Source organism: Nuphar pumila, chromosome 2, assembly GCF_984573655.1.
Source record: "Nuphar pumila chromosome 2, dmNupPumi1.hap1.1, whole genome shotgun sequence".
Taxonomy (NCBI): Eukaryota; Viridiplantae; Streptophyta; class Magnoliopsida; order Nymphaeales; family Nymphaeaceae; genus Nuphar; species Nuphar pumila.
In genome coordinates, this window is record NC_143250.1 from 34,591,699 (window position 1) to 34,614,533 (window position 22,835).

General features: G+C 38.0%; 1 protein-coding gene across 1 annotated transcript in view; it reads left to right on the top strand.

Annotated features, from left to right (window-relative positions):
* The first annotated feature begins 221 nt into the window (after positions 1-221).
* Positions 222-22,835, top strand: part of LOC149845223 (D-xylose-proton symporter-like 2) — a 159,814-nt gene continuing 137,200 nt past the window's right edge. The window contains exons 1-2 of the mRNA XM_089995619.1: positions 222-398; positions 509-615. Of these exons, the coding sequence (XP_089851745.1) occupies positions 339-398; positions 509-615 (167 nt within the window). The 5' untranslated portion in view covers positions 222-338. The remainder of the gene's footprint in view (positions 399-508; positions 616-22,835) is intronic.

A 22,835-nucleotide genomic window follows, 5' to 3' on the forward strand; every position in this document is an offset into this window, starting at 1 on the left:
CTACTGATAAAATATTTTAAAAGTGGCATCTTCTTTTCATCCAAATTATCATCATGATCGTCACCATGTTTAACATGGCCCCAACGGCCGCTTTACATTTAATTTGGTGGTCCTCTTTCTTTGGCGCGTCTCGTGACACGTCGGTCCGAACCCAAACTAGGCGAGCGCGTGACGTCACCCTCCTCCTCCCTATAAATACCTTTCCCCTCCCGCGCGTTCTCGCTGCTCCGGCTTCCCTGCGACGTCTCACGGGCAGAGTTTAGGGCGGCCCTTCCCTATCTGTTCCAGCTTGCCCTAGAAGGAACCTGAGAAGAACCCCTCAAATTTCTTGCTGTAGGATGACGTCCGATCGCGAGCAGCCCAAGCTCTCCTTCTTCGAGCCGATTTTGAAGAAGGACGTGAGTCGCTTTTCCCTTTCCCGATCCTTCTCCGGCGATCGGTTGAGGCGTTTTCTGAAGGATTTAAATCTGGCTTTCGACTCTTTTGTTCGTTTTTGTTTGTTGCGCAGGGCGGGAGCTCTTCCCAGGACGAGATGGATGGCGTGAGGGAGCCGCTCGTCTCCGCTGATCATCGTCCCGTGACGGAGGATTATTCGGTCTGCGCCGCGATTCTTCCGTACGTCCTCCGATCCTTAGTTATTCTCATTGTTTTTGGTGGTTTTTTCGTGTGCGATGAGTGTTTCGTTGCTAGTTTTGCTTGGATTGTTGGATGTTTAACGACTTAGCGTTAACGGTACAAGATTGTGCATGAGAAAGAGAATTGTATGTACTTGAACCTGCTAACTTATTCGGGAGAAACTATAGCGCTTCGTGCCGCGGGCTGATTGGAAGCATTGATTTCTGGAAACTATCGGTTCCGTTAACTGGTTTTCTTGAACTGCAAGCTGTAGTTTGCGAACATCGACTGTAGTTCTTTGAAGTTTCGAGTTTATGAATTGTGTGATGTATTTGTAGATTCTTTGAATTGTGTATTGGTTGGTGGTTTAGTCGATGCTTGTTTAGAAGTGTCGAGCCAGTTGACCTCCCTTGCTGCAAGGTCGAAGCTGGGTGTACTCCCCGGTGGGCAGGGGGGACCTCAAGGGTTTTACCAGCCGCGGGCCAGCCAATGTGTGGTCGGTGATGGGTTTTTTTCCCTTGGATTATAAAAAAAAAGGAAAACTGTTTCAATGACCTCATAATGATGTATCGCCCTTCAAAAGATAGAGGAAAACGATTTCTACTGCTTAGGGGGCATTTCCGTGGTTAACATCACTTGCATTTCTTTCCTTTCGTCTAGCATGTGTGATCCACCAAAAGTAGCCGCAACTCATGTTCTTTGCTACCGAAAGCGGTTGTTCATGAATTCAGGAAATGAAAGATTAGTCATGTGGCTCTTTTCTCATATCTGGTATCACGCTAAGATTGCCTAGATGTTTCCTTGTCCAAAACTTTAGTTCTCAAAAATCTCTGCAAATTATCAGGTTGTTGTTGGGTTTGAGTTATTCCAAAAAAGTATGAGTAGTTTATCTGGTCTATCTTGAGTTTGAGGATGTGTTACCTGTGTAATAGTCATTTTTTATACCATACAATATCTGGAATGTTCAGTTTGCTTGATATCAGCAGTATGATTTGGATTATAGACCTTGCAGTTTGCTGAACGAGGTTTGATTCTAACAGTGATTATAGAATCCAAAATCTCGTTTTCTTTTAGAAAATGTATGGGAGACAAGCGTCAGGAGGATTTGAGGAGATGGAAGAATGAAAGGTCTTTAATGCTGGATTTGGCAAATATCTCATCTGCCAACTCTCTTTTGTGTTGGGTGATTTTTAACAGCTACTTCATCAATTTCTAAAATGCCTTCCCAATTTCCTTTTACTGAACAGGCACTTCAGAGGAGTTTGACCCAACTCCTACCCATATCTACAACCAGGCCTAACTTTTAGCTACCAAACAGAACCTTATTATTCACTGGAAGATTTCCAGCTGCTTCCCATAAGGTAGGTTTGAAACTAATGTCCAACACAAACTAGACAAGTAGACAGATTTTTGGTGTCTTGGACCAAAAAGGCAAATTATTCCTGTGCATTTTTCTGTAATCCTCTATCATGGAGAGCTTGATTCGTGGTCTTAATGGGATGATCAATTCCACGTAAACAATGGCACAAACCTATCCATTTGTAGTCTTGCTTTCTTAATTCTTACTCTATTTATGCATTTATATTAGCTTTGATGTGTACATACTTTTAGAGCTCCGCTAAGATCTTTATTCAAGTCTGTTCTTCCTGTATTGACGTTGCCACGAAAATTTTTAAATATGATCAATTGAATTTTATATCTGTAATTGAATTCAAGGTGTTTTTTTTTTGAGAAGTTATTGAGGATAAATCCATTAAATACATTTCAAAGCATAACCTTTAAACAGGGTCTCTCTCTCTCGCACGTAGGGATGGTAGTGGGGCGGGGCGGGGGACAAGGTCTCCACCCCCGCCCCGCCTCAAGATTAGAACCTCCATCCCCCCGTCTCCATCCCCGGCGGGGATGGATTTTAACCTCCACCCCTGCCTTCATCTCCATTTCATGTCCTCCATCCCCGGTTCAAACGGGGATGAGGCGGGGCGGGGCGGGGCGGGGCGGGGATATTGCGGGGAAAAGTGATGGGGATGGGTCCTGGCGGGGATCGTGGTGGGGATGGGGCGGGGCGGGGCGGGGCGGGGAAAAGTGTACGTCCATCCCCGAACGGGGATGGATTTTAACCTTCGTCCCCGCCTCCACCCCCGTTTCATACCCTTCATCCCCGGTCCAAACGGGGCGAGGCGGGCCCCCGCTTTCCCCCGGTCCACTGCCATCCCTACTCACACACGCACCTGCAATCCAATTTGCCCTTTCTCTGCTAGCGATGAAGAAACCCAATAGCATTGCTGATCTGAAAATGGTCAGTATATATATATATATATATATATATATATATATATATATATATATATATATATATATATATATAAACACTTACACACACATACATTGTGAGTTTGTCACTATTAAAAGAAAAGAACAAAGACAAATATTTAATTGTACTTCTTCTTGACAGAATTTCCCACAGGTTCTTTTAATGTGATTATCTCCATGAGAAAACTCCTCCAACGTTGTCATATGCATTTCTAATTCATGAAGAGTTTCTTTGTGCATCATTGCATTCTGCACCATTCCTTTCTGGATCTGACTTCTTCTGACAGCAAAATAACTGAAAGTTCTCCCAAATATTGTATTGGTGTTTCCAGTCGGTACATAATGCCAATATGTTATTCTGTTATAGTCATGGCTGTAGAAGAGCAATTCTGTGTAGGGATGTCTTGAGAAAAATTCATTCAAAGATTCTGAGTCTGTAGGAGACTTAAAACCTATCTGTTTTGTTGTTGTTGAAAAGTTGGTTTAGCCTCGATGTCATTGGCCTGGATACCACTAGCATTGTCTACCTATTTATTTTTCTCTTTCGTACAAGTTGAAGATGTCTCTCACTTCAAACTTTTAAATTAGGACTAGTTCTGGAAAAAATGGAGGAACGTATGACTGCCATTGATGATGGTCGAGACACAGTTGATTTTTTTTTCTTTTGTCATAACTCATTTTCTGGTGGTCAACCTGTTAGGACCCGATTCCCTAGGGGGGTCAGTCCTGCGTATCTAGCTCGCTGATCACGGGGTGCAACTTGGAAAGGAGGTGCTCACGGGGAAGTCGTGCCACGGAAGGGGCAGGGGATGTGTCCGGTTAGCCGTTGGACATGCTGCAGGCGTGCAGCAAGTGAGAGGGGGGCACGTGTCCCAGGGAAGAGGGACACGGTCTGGGCACAATTGGCAGAGAGAGAGAGAGAGAGAGAGAGAGAGAGAGAGAGAGAGAGAGAGAGAGAGAGAGAGAGAGAGAGAGAGAGATCCCAGGGCAGGGGACATGGTCAAGGCTGATGGGAGTAGCAAAGGAGAGGGAGAGACGTCTCTCCCGGGCTGGCTCAATGGATGTGGAAAGGCAGGGTCAACGACAAAGAGGAAGGAGAAACACGTTCCCTTCGAAGCTATGTCACATGGGTGCGGGGATTCGACACTTCCAAAAAACCCGGGTGCGGGGTGTGGCAGGGTAAAAAAATGTAATATATATATATATATATATATAAGGGGGGTCCGCCCCTGGCGGGGGGTTATAGGGGGGGCAGCCCCCCCCCCCCCCCCCCCCCAAGATTTTTTTTTAAAAAAAATTCCGCAGCCCATTTCATAGGGCAATTTAAAAAAAAAAATCCAAAAATGGATTGAAATGACCCTAGGTGCGGTCAACGTACCCAGGGTCGGGTTGACCGCACCCGCGTCGAGTCGCATCGACGCGGGTGCAGCACCCTGCTAGTCGAATCCCTGTGACATAGCTTCGAAGGCAACTGGTGGCGACGAGCGGGGAAGAAAGCTGGGTGAGGGAGAAAAATCTTTCCCTATGAAGGCAAACCAAACTAGAACCAGAATGAAGTTTAGAGATTAAACTCAATAAGCTTTATTAAAGAATCAACTAAGTGAACACAATTATATATAAGGTTGTATGAGGGAAAAAGTGTAATATAGTATATATTTCCATGATTTTTGAAATAAAAAAAGTATAAATTATAAATTATATAATTAAAATTGTGAGAAAATATATTATTTTATAGGTGACATCAGCTGAGTCTGGGCGTGGCCCAGAGCCGGTTGACAAGACCTAGTTGAGCTAATTATGATTTGAGAATTTTTTTGTTTTTAACCTTTATATTCGAGCGAAATTCAGGTATGAACACTGTTAGATCCGCCTCGGAACACTGATCGCGTCGGCAACCTGTTTTTCCAAAATCTGGTTACGGTTGGCCTGAAAATCACATTTTTAAAAAATGACTCGCCTCTATTTTTTACTTTTTCTAGATTGTATATGACTTGATATGCTCCGTTTGATCCAAGTTAATATGGATCTGGACTCAATCCAGGATTCATATTGACTAGGATATGGTTCAGGTAAGATCCATATGGATTTGGATCTTAGATCTGGATCCAAAATCCATCTATGACCAATTTAAAACTTTAAAATCAACTTCAAATTTAAATTGGATGAGGTAGAGTTCTACTTGGGGTAGAACTCTACCCCATAGGACTTTCCAGAAGGGGGCGAGACCCTCTGAAATATTCTTTAGAATATTAAAATTAAATAAAATAATTAAGTAATTAATTAAGATAAAAAGAGATAATATCTAGAAGAGGTAGAGTTCTACCTCTCTCTAAAAGAGAGCTCCAAAGGGGACGTCACCCCTTCTAGATTAAAATAGCTTAAATAAAATAAAATAAAATATTAAAACCAATATAAAAAGGGGGTTAGTCTCCCTCTCTCTAGAACTCGTGTTCTAGAGAGAGAGAGAGAATTAGAGAGAGAGTGAGATAGGGAAAAACAAGCGAATGAAAAATCGTGTGAGGAGAGAGAGAGAGAGGAAAAAAGAAAGAAAGAGAGAAAAGAAAAAAAGAAAGAAAAAAAGGAGAAGAAGAAAAACAGTTTTTCTAAGGCATCCATTGATTTTTTTGATTTTTTTTCCGAACTTCGATCAAGGTACGGGTTTCTCTCTAAGTTCTTACGGGAAAAAATACATATAATTCGATTTATGTATAGGTATTAGAGGGAAAAGAAAAATCTGATTTCATATATATATATACATAATGTCGAATTTATATATATGTATATGTAGATTTATTCTTATGAATGGCGATTTCTTTTGTGCATCAAAAATCTGAAAAATATACATGTCGTTTTCATGTTGCACACGTATAGGCATATACACATTCATATTTGACGATTTTACATCAAGAAAATAGGCATGTCGATACTTATATGTCGATTTTTTTTTTCATATCGGAAAATATTCATGTAGTTCAGGTTTTATCGACACACTTGAAAATATATGCGTGGTGCAATTTTGGTAATATTCTTGTTCATGTATGCTGAAAATATACATATATTTCCATGATCATATTTGTCGAGTTTTATACTTCTGAAAATCTGAACATATATATATATATATATATATATATATGTATATATATATATACACACACATTTTGGTTGCCGAGTTTCATCATCATGCATCTAAATACATATCTTGTTTTAGATCTTGGCAAATTCGAAAGCATGCATATAAAAATATACCTCTAAATAAGTTTTAACTGCTTTAGATTTATTAATTCACATGTACATGCATCTGAATTTATATTCATTGAACCAGATTTACATCTGTGCATAATTCATGATTCAAATTGTCGTGTTCCGTATGCATACAGATTTGATATATATATATATATATATGCAGGTCTGGTACAGATCTGCAGAATATGTATATCTTTGTAGATCTGTCTCAAATCTGCCAAGTTTTCAAGCATTACAGATCTGGTCAGATTTGTCGAGTGCACATGTTCACAGATCTTGTTTAGATCTGCCGTGTTTATACATGTAGATCTGGTCAGATTTGCCGAGTGTACATATTCACAGATCTAGTTCAGATCTGCCATGTTTACACATGCAGATCTGGTCAGATCTGCCGAGTGCACATGTTCACAAATCTGGTTCAGATTTGCCGTGTTTACACATGCAAATCTGGTTAGATCTGCCGAGTGCACATGTTTATAGATCTGATTCAGATCTGCCGTGTTTACATATATAGATCTAGTTTAGATCTGCCGAGCATATGTTCACGTAGATCTGGTCCGGATTTGCCGAGTACAGGTTTAATTCATTTCAGATCTGTTTGGCTGCAGGCTTATATATTTGAGTCCATGTTTTATTCTGATTCAGACCTGTCCAGCCACGTGCTAATGCATCTGAATACGATGTTTTTATTTATATTAGCTGAAGTACATGCTCATGCATCTGCATATTATCATAGGTTTTAGTTTTATTGATGTATATATGCAGCCAACATGTTGTGCGGGCTGATATATGCATGCTTTATGGTTTGGTCTACCCATGTACATGATCTTAATCATGTACATGGATCAGCCAGCACATGGTACATGCTGTTATGAGCATAGTTTTGGGTTTGGCTGACCCATGTACATGATTTTGATCATGTACATGGATCAGCCAGCATGCTGAAAATATGTATTTTTCAGCATTGGTTGACCTATGTACATGAATTTGATCATGTATATGGATCAACTCCAGTTGTTGGCTCGATAGAAATTTCTGCATAGTTGTTTGAGTACATGAGTTCAGTCATGTATATGTTTAAGATTGATGTTTGTATTCTTTCTGAGATGATACATAAATATGATTTTGATTTGATCTACTTGCAGTTATGCATATCATGCACATGAATATGAAATTTATTCGATGTTTGCATAATTGTGATCATATGCATGTTTTGTTGTTTATGCATAGAATTGATCATGATAATGTATTCTTCGAGTATCGATTGACATGAGTACATGCTTGGCTTACCATGCATTCATTTTGTATGTTTTGAATGTGCTTTGTGAACATGTTCGGAAACTGTGAGTGTCTTGCATGTTCATTGAAATTTTGCAAAGATGCATAGATTATTTTTAAGATGTGTTGGTGGTCGGATGTGAACCACTGCGGGCCGTGTAGGCCAGGAGCATGTGTTGCTCCAATTGTTGTTAAATTTATTTATGCATTACAAAATTTATTTTTAGAAATTTAATGGTTTTCCAAAATTAATTGCTCTGTTAAATTGTGTGGGTCAGGTCTCGAAATTGGTTTTGCATCTTGATTTGCAAAACGATTATTGTGTAAAGAACATTTAAATTATTTAAAAAGTTTAAATTGACCAAACTGTGTAATTTATCTCTTCCTTAATGTCCCTTCCACAGTGTGAGAATCTTTGATGGTGGTCATGGGGACCGTAAGAATGCTAAAACTCTAAGTGTGATTGAGCCTTTGAACCCGATATGGTGGTTCACCTCTTGGCCAGGGTTTTAGGGAGATTCAACCACTTTGTCTGGAGACAGTGGTGTTGATTCAGTTGTAGTATTGGTCGAGGAACAAGTATGAAACCCATTAATAAAATACAAATTGTGTGTTAAGCTACAACTGAGAACCTAACTTGGATTTCTCAGATTTATGCCCGTTTTGAGTATTCGAGGGTTTAAGGAAAAATACAAATTAAATTTGTATGCATTTAATAGGGACATGCATGCAAAAAACAACTCTGGTAAATAACTTAATAAGTTATTCATGCATGTGCATTGAATCATGCACTGTTCAACATTAGTTTATGCATTTATGCATATTTGGCTTTGCATAATATTTGATTCTACATGATATTTTGTTTAAGTGCTTGAATGATGAGTTGATTGTTGTAAATTGTTGTTTGTGATATTCCTCTGAAATTTATGCATGAATCTGTTTATGCTATTTCTTTTACTGTTTGGATTTTTAGAGGAATTTGTAAAAAGAACTTCGGTTCTTACCCGTTTTCTTAAAATTGTTTTACAGGCACGGATGCTTAGTGATGTTCTGACTAGATCGCTGGAGACTACAAGCAGTGTGACTGGTGTTATGGTTTCTGATATGATGACTCTATTGATATAAAAGATTTCTTTTATGTCTTACATATTTGACTTTTGATAAATAAATAAATAAAGTTTGATTGATTTCTTCAATTGATTCAATGCACAGTTTGATTTGTGGTTTGGTATATTAAATCTGTGATGCCTCGGATCCTTGGGTTAGTTTTCGTAATTGTTTAAATTTTTTTTTCACTATTGCTACGAGGGTCAGTTGGGGTTATTACAAAAAGGGTAAAAACCAAGGAGACGTCCCAGCCTAGAGTCTCCTAGATGAGACTCTAGGCTGGTCGACCACCACAACCCTGCTTGGGTAGGACTCCAAGCTGGACGGGTTTTCCTCTAGAGTCTCAGCCTGCATGAGACTCTAGGCTGGGCAGTTTCTTTGAAACAGATCCTGTGCTGGGGCGGCCCTCTGGATCAAACATGTCTGGGGTGGTTCGTAACAATCCACCCATCTCAAACATGCCTTGTCCTCAAGGTTGGAGCTCTGAATACTGAGTTGTTGTCCGATCTTTCTCTTCCCAGGTTGCTTCGTCAACTACACTTTTGGACCATTGAACTAACACCTCAGTAACTAAGTGACTCCTTTCTTTGCCTTCTTTTCCCAAGAATCCTGAACGCTTGAGACAAGGTATCTTTGAGATTGGGCAGGGCTAGATGCTCGTCGGGCGACTCTCTTTTGTATGGCTTTAGACGTGAGATATAAAACACAGGGTGTACTTGGGCTCCTGCGGGAAGGTTCAAGCGATAAGCCACTATCTCGACCTTCATCAGGCCAGGGAATATGGGGGTTCAACATTGGCACCCCGAGTTTATATAGTTAATATACAAGTCAATGTAAATTTTATATTTTTTTGCCTGATTGGTTTAAAGGTACTGGGGCATTCGTGCTGGACGGTTTTAATATACCGGAGCACTCTGGGTGGGTTTGCACAATTTTAAAGATAAATGTGGGTTAACATACCTATTTAAGGTATGAATGATTGAGAATATACCACTACTTGGGTATGATTCATAAATATTAATTTTTGTGAACCCCGGTATCTTTGAGCTATTGGGTTCAGATAAGGGAAAACCCTGATCAATCAAATAATACAAAATTAATAAGAGAGCAACCCACTCAGATTCAGGCTTACCTTGGAGAGGGTAGGTGGTACACAACTTCGGAGACATGTGTTTCTTGCTTAGAGCGACAATGACTCGTTGGTCTCTAGTTCTCGGAGTTAGGGAACCCGGGCTACCAAATTTGTCCTAGGCGGTAGCTCCACGTTCTTCTGCAGAAGTTAGAGATGCATCATTTTGTTTAGGCCTTTGGGAGGTTTTCTCGGTTATTCAATCGCTCCCTTAGGATTTCAGTTTCAGTTAGACATTCGGGTTAATAAAACACCAATGCATAATAAACCCCCGAATGTTCTCTTATGTTACGGTTGCCTTGGCCTGCAAGTACCCGCAGGATAATTCAAGAGAAAACATTAAATTTTACTTCTTATCAATCAGACAAAACATTGTGAGCTTTGTATTTGAACTTGTTAACTTGTGATTAGATAATTGAGCATGTGATTAAGTATTTAAATTAATGTTTACTTAATTAGATGTTAATTCATGTTATGTTTTTGTGAGTTAGAATAATGATATGCAATAAATTGCTTCCAGGTTACTTGTTTCTTTATACCATGTTTAGTAACATGCTTCACTGTCTATAATTAAGCAAACACATTGCATACTTATTACATTAGTACATCCGCAAGATCATAGCATTCTCCTACGCAGACTGATTGTAGTCTGATACAAATTATTTTATTAATTTTCAGGAAAAGAGTAAAAGATCAAGAGCGGTTGCGGGGTGGTGTGCGGACCAAGATATATGATTTATTGTGTTCTCAGGATGTCAAAAGTTAATTTGGCTATTATTAATTATGTCAATCAGTCATTCATAAATTTTGACCTTATGTTTAAACCTTTTATTAGAAATGAAATAAATGGTAATGGCTTTGAGGATTCCTGCGATGCGCTTGAAATGCTTAGCTTGTTTAAATTTGAATATTTCTGCTGTCTTGAAAAAAAAATTTCCTAAAAAATTTGGGTTAAATTTTGGGGCGTTACAGTAACAACCCTGCGGAGGAGTCTGCCTCGTATTTGACTCGCTGGCACACGTCACAATGTCCCACAACCTGCCGCATCTATTTCTTTATCCCCTTTCACGTAAGCACCTTGCTCAATCTTCGATAAGTCCGCTGGACTCCTTCGTGCTCTGCTGTCAGAGTTGCGTGGTAATGCTCTATGAGAAGGGTCGTAAGTCCGGATCCGGACAAAACTACTAATCGCCCACAGTGCATCACCAAATTCCCCCATATTTCAAACCTGGGAGCCTCCCCTCTTTGGATTTGTGCCTTGATTGAAGAGAGGAATTCGTGTACCTCGTGCTCCTGCTAGTAGTCATCCAAGAACGGGTAAGTAACTGTGGTCATGTTGAGACACGTTAACTCATCCTCGTGTCCCCACCGCGAGAGGGTGTCAACCACCTGATTACTGGTCCCCTTGTGGTACCAGATCTCAAAGTCGTACCCGAGGAGCTTTGAGACCCACTTTTGCTGGGTGGGAGTGCTCACCCGTTGTTCGAGCATGAACTTGAGACTCCTATGGTCTGTCCTAACTACAAAGTATCGGTCAATCAGATACGAGTGTCATTTGTCCATGCCCAGGATGATGGCCATGAACTCCTTGTACGTGGACATGCTCCACTTTTCTATTGAAATAGGTTAGGGGGGTGTTCCTGCTATGTGAGAACCCTATACCTTGCCCAAACATGTCGGTCTCAACTATAAAGGTCTTCGTGAAATCCGATACACGCAACATAGGCACCCGAGTCATGGCCTCCTTCAGGGACTCGAAGGCTGTAGTTGCATCGAGGCTCCAATCGAAGGCACCCTTCTTCAGTAGGGACTTCAGGGGATGGGCAATTGAGCTTACCCCTAAACGAATTTCTGGTAGTACTTGGTAAGGCTGAGAAATAGCCACAGTTCTTTGAGAGACTGGGGCACCAACCAGCTTTGCAATGCCTTGACTTTCTCGAGGTCCACCTCCACACCCTGGCTTGAGATGACATGTCTTAAATAGTGGACATGAGCCTGCCTAAAGTTGCACTTGGTCTGTTTAGCATACAATCAATGCTTAAGAGGGTCTCTAGGGCAATCCACAGATGTCACATATGGTTTTCTCATGAAGAACTTTAGATTAGGATGTCGTCGAAGAAGACCAATATGAATCACTGAAGGTAGGGCTGAAATACGCCATCCATGCGGCCTTGGAACGTTGCTGGAGTGTTGGTGAGACCGAAAGGCATCACCAAAAACTCGTAGTGGCCATTGTGCGTCTGAAACACAGTCTTTAGAACGTCATTCAGGGCCATGCAGATCTGGTGGTAGACGGATCAGAGATCCAACTTCGAAAAGTAGTGGGCTCCGTGAATCTCGTCCAATAACTCGTTGATTACTTGATAGGGTACTTGTCCTTAATCGTAATCTGATTAAGGGCCGAATAATCGATGCAAAACCACAAAGATCCATCTTTTTCACCATCAGAACCATAGAAGAATACAAATTCTTGTTGGCCTGTATGATCCCATCCGCGAGCATCTCTCTCACCAATTGCTCAATCTCTAGTTTTTGAGCATGTGCATAACGGTAGGGACGTACATGTTAAATTGTAATCCATAAGACAATGTATTTTATAATATATATTTTATATATATAAAAGAAGATACATATACATATATATGTACATGTATCCATCTACTTATATATATAATATATATTTTTCTTGTATTAGCTGTATGAGTATTTTAGTCATTTTACGCATATTCATGTTGTTGAATATGATTGTAATTCTTCTTTTTAATTTTTCTTATTTTTGTAACTTTTTCTTTTTACTTTATCTTTTTTTTATGTACTATTTCTGCACACAGTCAGTAGCTGACTGTGTACAGTGTACAACAGTCAGCCACTGACTTTTGTACACAGGTAAGAATAAGAGACGTTGGGCTGACTCCCAACTGCTCTAATTAGAGCTGTTGGGAATCAGCCCAACAACTCTTATGAGTTGCTAAAGCTTATAAATAAGGGTTGTAAGCCCATTGTAAACATTGAATTTCAATAAGGAGTTGTCTCCTTAAGCTTATAAACACTGTGCATTTATTGCACTTCTTTTGTGGTGTAAAGCTTATAAACACTGTGCATTTATTTTGTGTCTTGAGTATTTGAATTATCAAGTTATTTGAAAACTTGATTGTTTGCAAGGATTCTTCACATGGTATCAGAGCAAGGTTGGGATCGAGTTATTTTTTGTTGCATTGGGAAGCGTGCTATTCAAGAAATTTTAAAGAAAAATGGTGAAGTTCTCATTTCTCTTTTTTGTTTCTTAAAATTATTTGGTATGCATTATATTTCTTTAAGTATTGTGCATTATGAAGAATTAAATATGTTTTGCATGTGTTCTCCTTGTCATTATGAGTTTGGGTTCTTAACATTCCATTGAACATTTTTTCGTATATTATTCTTTTTCGTATGTCTTTTCTTGAAAAATAAGTCTTTTAAGAAAGTTATGTTAAAAGTAAAATGTTTGTGAGATATGTAGCATTGCTCAGATACTCTCATCATAATTGTTGGTTCGTATTAAAGGTATGTGTTTATCCACTAAAATGTCCTATATGAGTTTTTTCATAATATCATGTGTCTTTGAAAAATGATTGACATATATTAACTATGAAAAATTTCTTATTAATTTTTGATTTTCCTACCTAATGAGTTCTTTTTCATATGAGCAATATTTGATTAAGAAGGCATTTTATAATACCAGTTGAATTAAGTTTTAAAAATGATCTCATGAAATATGGTTCTTCTCTTTACATTCTTCAATTCAATTTCAAGAATATGTTTTATTATAAAATTTATGGTCTTCATTAATGTTTGTTGAATACTTATTACATTAGGAGTTAGTTATAATCTATTAAGTCATATGTTTTTAATAATATTATTTTTGTTTATAGATTTATGCCATAACACAATCCTATTATTCTTTTTTGTTGGGATTTTCTCCACTTTAATGAAGTTCTCCCTCTTCCTTTCGTATGTACCCTCATTTGGGGATTTTTTTTGTATTGGATCTCTCTTTGAGAGGCCTTTTGATCCTTGTGAATCTTCTTATAAGTATATGCTCTTTGAGAAGATTTCATGATTGTTATAAGCTTCTTTTTAAATAACAATATTGGTTTTTATGAGACTTTTTAAATATTACCATCTTTATGAATGCTTGAGAGCTCTCTCTCTCTCTTTTCAATAAGAGATGTTTATATTGCCTTCTTTAGGGCTTGTGTTTTGTTTTGTTCCTTAGTGGACTTGTGAGATTATTTCTTTTATCATTGTAAGTGCTTCCGCAATATCTTGTTACATGTTGTCCTAAATTTGCTCATTTAAGATTATTGCCATTCTACGTCTTGGTATGCATATAATTGCAATTTATAAAAGCTTGATTTGATTCTTGGATTATTCCAAGTCCGTTCTCACACATGACATTGCTTAAATATTTCATGTTGTGTTTATTAAGTCTTTTGATAATAATAATGATTGAACATAATTTCGTGTTTATGCAAAATTATTGTTATAAGGCATATTGTTGTGATTAATTATGTTGGACCTTTGAATCGACCCTCTTTGTAAAACCACATATTTGAAAAATGATTTTCCTAAGTGTTCATTGCCTTTTTATGGCATTTATTTTTATCCATCACAAGTTATATGATGTATCAATCCTTTCTTTATGGCCTTATTGTTATATTAGAGATTATTGTTGAGGTGACTTATGGGCACCTTGTGTTATGTCATTTTAGATTGTCCACTTGCCATATTAAAGATGGTTGTTGAGGTGAGTTATGGGCACCTTGGGACTCTAAAATGATTTGTTATATGATCTTTAATTATGAGTGTGTCACTCGTTTTCTCTTTCTTTGGCCATTGATCTTATAGATGCTCTTATTTATATATAAATGTGATGGATATATGGTGTTTGAAACCTTAAATGTTTTAAGGTATATTAAAATGAAGGGTTTTGGGACTATTGCCCAACCTTTTGTTGTTTATGAATCTTATGAGTGCATTTGCATATTTGTGAGTTCGTGTTTTGTGCTTTTTGTGCACAAGTGTTTCAAGTGTTCTTGTTGTGCTTATGTGCACGTATTTTTTTCAAGAATATTGTTCTATTGGTTGTAGTATCTTGTTAAAGATACTTTCACGAATATTGTTCTATTCAAGGTTTTATTTATATGTTTGTTATTACAAGTTTTATTGCCTCAAAAGTCTTCTCCTTTTATAACTCTTATCTAAGTGTCATCATATATAAACAAGAACTCTTTAATTACATCTTTGTGTGTTGGTAGCCCTTTGTTGGCTTTGTTCTCTTGGTCTAGTAGCTGAACACACTTGTCTTGAGTGTTATTATATGTAGACAAAACATGTTGATTCACACTATGATGTGTGATTTTAGTTCATGTTGGCATTTGTGTCCTTGTTCTAGTTGCTGAGATGTATCCTATGGTTGGCTTCTTTTACTCATTTCAAGTGTCATTTTATGTAGACAAGAGATGTATTGTGTTTTTAGCCCATGGATGACTTAATACTCTTGTTCTAGTAGCTGAACATACTTGTTTTTTAGTGTCTTTGTACGAAGATAAAAGATGCTTTTGGTCCATGTTGGCGTGTATGCTCTTGTTCTTGTCGTTATTACACTCATTTCAAATATTATTACATGTAGACAAGAGGTTTTGTTACACACCTTTGTGTGTGTTTTTCTTTGGCCTTTAATGACATTATAATTATGTTTTTGTTCTTGTTGCTTATACACTTGATTTATGGTTTTTGGAGGACTAATGAGGTAGTTGATTGTAGTTGATGAACTATTTTTAAAATTTATAAAATTTCGTTCATATTTTGAATCATATCATTGATATGCATATTTTGAAATTAAATTAATATTTTTTAAGCACTTATAGTTTTGGCCATCTTTGTGTTTGTTATGCAAAATGATTTGAGTAAGATGTTCCTAAATGTGTAAGGTTTTCTACTCAAATAACATTCATGATTTTGTCTCTTAAGTGAACTTAAAACCTTTTGAACTCTTGTATCTTATACACTCCTTTTTATGCTCTTGTGCGTCTCTTTCTTGAAATCACCCATTAAATTTATGCCTCTTTATAAGCTTCTTATCGGGTCCCATGGCGGACCATTGCTTTATTCCCCATTGTGGGGTTGTGTTTTGTCCATTTTTAGATCTTGTGAAAGCATTATGCATTCTTGTAATTCGTTTCCACTCTCTCTTTGACATGATATATGATTTTGAAATATTGGTTTTCTAAAATCTTTTTTGCATGCTAAAGTAATTATCCTATCATGTGCTTCAAATTACTAGGCATAAGTTATATTTTTGCACCATTGTTTTGTGGGTGAATCATCCGATATGGTTTTAATTAATTCATCTTGTTAGGAATGTTCAATTTGAGTAAAGTGCAAAGATATTTTTTACTTGTTTTGTTTTTTTGTTATTCCACATGATCTTGGAGATGAGATAAAAAGAAGTACCTTGGATAGATCGAGAAATGCGTTCACCATTAAAAGACAATTGGAGGAAGGCAGTTGCAAATTTCAATGACATCCTTACCGAAGCCTCTTGGAGTCTTGAGACTTTTTTCAATCTTTCGTTTTCCCACGCAAAGTTTGAGGGGGGGGGGTGTTAAAATGAGACTCGCTGATTTCATGGAGATGTAAGAAGCAACAAAAAGTGTCTCTATCCTCAACAAAAGCTGAATATCGTGCCATGACGACTACTACTATGGAGATTGTATAGATTCATCAACTACTAGAAGATATGGGGATTAATGTAGAAGGGCCCACCAAGCTATGCTTTGATAACAAGAGTGCAATTTATATTGCCAAAAACCACACATTCATAGATCTTCCATATGTAACTTCAGAATATCAGCTGACAGATTTCTTCACCAAATCGTTGTGCTCTCCGCGATTCAACTTCCTTCTTGGCAAACTTTCGGTCATTATGCCCTAAGTTTGAGAAGGGGGGTGTTAAATTGTAATCCATAAGACAATGTATTGGGGTGTTAAATTGTAATCCATAAGACCATGTATTTTATAATATATATTTTATATATATAAAAGAAGATACATATACATGTATATGTATCCATCTACTTATATATATAATATATATATTTTTCTTGTATTAGCTATAGGGGCATTTTAGTCATTTTACGCATATTCATGTTGTTGAATATGATTGTAATTCTTCTTTTTAATTTTTCTTATTTTTGTAACTTTTTTTTTTTTTATGTACTATTTCTGTACAGTGTACAACAATCAGCCACTGACTCTTGTACAAGGTAAGAATAAGAGACGTTGGGCTGACTCCCAAGGGCTCTAATTAGAGCTGTTGGGAATCAGCCCAACAGCTCTTATGAGTTGCTAAAGCTTATAAATAAGGGCTGTAAACCCATTGTAAACATTGAATTTCAATAAGGATTTGTCTCCTTAAGCTTATAAACACTGTGCATTTATTGCACTTCTTTTGTGGTTTAAAGCTTATAAACACTGTGCATTTATTGCATTCCTTTTGTGGTGTAAAGCTTATAAAAACTGTGCATTTATTTTGTGTCTTGAGTATTTGAATTATCAAGTTATTTGAAAACTTGATTGTTTGCAAGAATTCTTCACAGTACATTAGTCGGCTTGGCCCCGAGCTTAATAGGGATCACATGGTCATGAGACCGAGAGGGCGGAAGGTCTTTCGGTTCGTTAAACACTGTGCCAAACTCGTGTAGCAAGGCTTCCAAGTCAATCCGGGTCTCTTCGGGGGTACCCCCTCTACCACCATCATGAGGAACATTTGGGACATGCCCTCTCGAACTACCTTGGTGAGCTACTTAGACTCCACCATAGAGAAGGTCATCGAAGAGGTGCTCAGATCTCCACTTGATGTCCTCCTTACTCGAACCCAATGACTTGAGCACTATATTGCTAGTACCATGACCATGCCCCTTGATCGGCACTACATACATGTCCGTGGTCAGGATCGTTCCTTGGATCTCCCGCTGAACTCCAGGGCAAAGAGCAATGGTCCTAAGCTTGCTGTTGTTCCCAGCCACCATCTCGAAGGGATGTTGGGGTGTAGTCATGCATTTGCTGTAACAACCCCAACTCATCCCCTTGAAAAGTGGATTTTTTTTTAAACAATTGCAGAAACCAAAACCCAAGGATCCGGGGCCTCACAGACTTAACAACATTCCAAACCACAAGGGATCTCTACGTTTAACCAACCAATAAAAAATAACTAACTTTATTAATCAAATATCAAAGTCTTAGAACATAATTAAATTAAAGTTTGAAATCTTAGAGCCACACTGCCCAAGACTAACAGAAGTAAGTCACACTCTTTCTTAGGCTCCCTGATAGTCATCCTCATCACTGAGCTCTAGGTACTGTGAAAAACATATGAAGTACTAGGTAAGAATCAAAGATTCTTTATACGAATTCATCTAAAAATCTAAATAGGCATGAAAAAGTATAAATCAAATTCTTGCAAATATTCAGAGAAAATATAACAACAATCTCCTAAACCATTTACTATTCAAGCATTTGAAAACAGTCATCATGAAGTAAGAATGCATGAACTAATGCAGAACAATAAATATGCATGATTCTAATATATATTCATGAACAATTTATTAAGTTATTATCAGAGTTCTCTTTTGCGTGAATGTCCCTATTAAATGCACACAAGTTTAGTTTCACTTTCATTAAACTCGTAGATACTTAAAACAAACACTACAATTTCCGAAGTCTAATACAGGTTCTCAGTTGTAGCTTAACATATAAGTTGTATTTTATTACTAGGTTTCACACATGAATCAACACTATTCATTGGAACATTAGAAATTAACATCTAATGTCGGGACATCAGAAAAATCAAAATCCACTAATGCTACTTTTTTGGTGTACCAATAACAACAGCTGTATCACAATACCACCCCTAGGCAAAATGACTGAAACTCCCTAAAACTGTGGTCGGGAGGTGAACCACCATATCGGGTTCAGGGGCACAATCGCACACAGAGTTGTAGTATCCTCACGGTTTTCCCAAAACCGCCATCCTGGATTTTCACACTGTTGAAGGGACATTTAGGAAGAAAAAATATTAATTACACTGTTATCTCTTTTATCTTTTCAACAAAAGCCAAATTCTCTACATGGGAATCATTTTGCAAATCAACATGCAAAACACAACACGGGACCTGACTCGACACAATTTTAACAATGCAATTAATTTAGAAAGCAAAAAATATCAGGAGTTAATTTTGCAATGCATAAACACTAATCTTGGAGCAACACATGCTTCTGACCCACATAGCCTACAATGGTTCACATCTGACCACCGATGCATCTTATGCAAAATCCTCAGTAACATGCGCACATAACTATTGAAAACACAACACGAGACCTGGCTCGACACATACAATACAAATTGCATATGCGTACTAACAAATGCTTATAACATGCATTATTTCATGATTTATTGTATGCATAACATCTCAACATGCACATGATCATTTTAGTGCAACATCAAAATAACTTCAGAATTTTTGTGTTCATGATATGCACATTTATGCCAACATAATATTCATTTGCATGATCATACATAACCAATAAACACTTTTGTCATTCACGTGCACCCAAAACTAGACATCCTCGTGATATTAACATAACTACCGAGTCATAGCTATGCTGTCGCAAAGCGCAGAACAACAGTAGCGTACTGTTGGCACATGTTTCTCATGCAAAAACTGTTAGATTTCACTAGGATTTGTCACACATGAAAAGAGAGATGAAAGAGAAAGGAAGAGCTGCGACTGTCACGATTTTCAATAATGAAATAGTGACCTAAAACATGTATATATATCCTTCGCTTACAGTATGGGTCGGGTCTGATATATTATCCAGACCCAGAATACAAAATAACAGATACAAGTAAAGAATACGCAGACATTACACAGACAAATAGACTTTTTCACCCCCCCTCAAGTTGATCATGGTTTTGAACCATGAACAACTTGCCTTTAAGTCTCCAAAAACGATCCTTGGGCAAGCCTTTTGTGAATATGTCTGCAACTTGTCTTTCAGTGTTAACAAATTTAGGCTTGATCGCTTTTTCTTCAACCTTTTGTCTCACAAAATGTTGATCTATCTCAATGTGCTTGGCACGACTGTGATGAACCGGATTGAATGACATGTTGAGAGCACTTTGATTGTCACACAACAAGATAGACCGAGATATCACTTCTCCCACTTCAGTTAGCAAATGTCGGACCCATGTGACTTCAGCAGTAGCGACAACCATGGATATGTACTCAACCTTAGTACTTAATCTAGCAATGGCCTTTTGTTTTCTACTGTTCCAGCATACTAAGTTTCTTCCAATGAAGATGCAATATCCTGATGTAGACCTTCGTTCATCTAGATCCCCTGCCCAGTCTGCATCACAATATACAATAATCTCGCGCATGTCCTTGCCAAATGGTTTTGGAGAGTATATCAATCCATCTCCAACTATGCCTTTCAAAAATCTGAGTATTCTTTTAACAGCCTTCATATGCCTAGTACGCCGTTCATGCATGAACTGGGACACCTAATTGACTGAATAAACAATATCAGGTCGAGTGAATGTGAGATACTGTAACATTCCTATTAGGCTGCTGTACCTGGTGAGATCCTGACACAAGTCTCCATCATGGGCACTCAGTTTTTTGGTGAAGAATACTTGGAGTCCCTAGAGGTTTACAATCCTTCATACTTGCTTTGGTTAGAATGTCCATCGTATACTTGTGTTGGGTGAGAGTCAACCCATTAGCTCGGCTATCAACTTCAACTCCAAGAAAATAATGCAGGACTCCAAGGTCTTTCATTTTGAATCTCTCACTCAGTAGTTTCTTTACTTCTTTGATATGATCCTCAGAGTTTCCTGTGATGACAATGTCATCAATATAAATTAGCAATAAGGTGATCACATTTTGCCTTCTAAAGATGAACAATGAGTGATCTAGTAGGGAGTGAGCAAAGCCATGCTTCTGAATCTCAAGAGAGAAGCATATGCTTGCTTTAGACCATAGATAGCCCTTTTTAGTCTGTATACATTTGTCTTACAATCTTCCTCATAGTATCCAGGTGGTTGTTTCATGTAAACTTCCTCCTTCAAATCTTCATGCAAAAATGCATTCTTAATATCAAGCTAACTTAGTGTCCATCAATGTTCAACAACTAAGGAAAAAATGATTCAAATCGTTCTCATTCTCACCACTGGACTAAAGTTTTCATCATAGTCTTGTCCTACTTCTTTGTGTGAAACCCTTTGCTACGAGACTTGCCTTGTATCGTTCAATGGTCCCATCTGGTTTATATTTTATTTTGTAGACCCATTTGCATCTTACCACATTTCTGTCAGGTAGTTTGGGAACAATTTCTTAGGTTCCACATTCATGCAAGGCTTGCATTTCATCATTCATGGCTTCTGCCCATTTCTTAGAAGTGGCTGCCCGGTAGTACATAATAGGTTCATCCTCGTTGAGAGCAGTAAAAAAGAGTTAAAAATCCATGGAGAAATTGTTGTAGCTAACCCACCTATCAATAGGATGTTACATGCGACTGGACCTCCTGACGTCAAGGGTGTGTGAGGAGGTAGGTGCAGCCTCTTGAGCTCGATTTAGGAGTCCTGAAGCAGCCGTTCTCTGTTTGGTGTAGGAAATACCCTTATACCTTCCCGATTCCAATGGTGGTGGTGCTTCACAGCTCTGTGATTCCGATGTACCAATGATCTTGGGACTTTTTTCTTCGTGTTGCACACAGTCCGAATGACATTCTTCATTCGAACTATCAAAGAGCTTTGAATTCAGCCAAGGGTAATAAACTTCAACTGAGGTAGAGGACATGTCACCTATTTCAATTTTATGATCGAAGTCCAGCTCATCAAAAACAGCATTTCTCGAGATTTTGATGCGTTTGCTAATGGGATTATAACATCTATATCCTTTGTAGTCATCCTCATATCCCACAAATCTACACTTTTGAGCCTTATCCTGAAACTTGTTTCTCAAGGACTGATCAAGCAAACACATCCAAAAACACGTAAGTCATGATAATCAGGATGAATTCCAAAAAGGCAGTGATAAGGAGACTTGTTTTCTAAAACAACCATGGGCAATCTATTTATCACATGCACAACAGAATGAAAAGCTTCTGTCCATGACTGTCTTGAAGCATATTCATCGCACTTTCAACAATATGCCTATGTTTGCGCTCAACAATCCCATTCTGTTGTGGCGTGTGTGGGCATGACACTCTTCTTCCTATCCCATTATTTTGAAAAAAAGAAATGAAGTCACTGGACGTGAACTCTCCTCCTCCATCACATTGGAAAAATTGAATGGACTCAAAGAATTGATTTTTCACTAAGGACAGAAAGTTCCGAAACAAAAGGAAAACTTCAGACTTATTTTTCATGAATTATATCCAGGTGTATTGAGAGTAACTGTCAACAAAAATTAGATACTACTTGCTTCCAGATCAAGAGATGACTGAAGCAGGCCTCCATACATCAGAACATATTATCTCAAAAGGCTTTGAAGCTCTCTTATTAATGGAACGAAAAGGTAATACATGACTCTTGCATAAAAGACAACTGAAACACTTTTGACTTCTCTCTTTCACATTGAGACTTTCTTTTGGAATGAGATTATTAGAAACAAGTTTCTTAATAAAATGACTCCCACAATGTCCTAAACGATTGTGCCATAGAGAAGGCTTGTTACATTCAGAACATTTTCAGAAAGACATAACTCTAATGGAGACTTCAAATCCGGGTGAGCAAGACAGGCTGAATGACATGGGTCTTCTTGAAAGACATACATATTGCCTTGTCTCTTTCCTTCAGTGAATGTTTCCCTCGTGCGAAGGTCCTTGACCTGCACAGAGAAGGGAGTAAATTCGACTGAAGCATGATTATCATCAACAAGTTTAAAAATAGAGACAATATTTTTCTTGATATTGAGAGCATGAAGGACATTGTAGAGTTCAAGAGTAGAATGTGACATAGGGATGATAGACTTTCCAATGTGAGTAACAGGGTGGAAAGATCCATCTCCAGTGACAATCTTACTTTTTCTAAAATAGGGAATAGGTT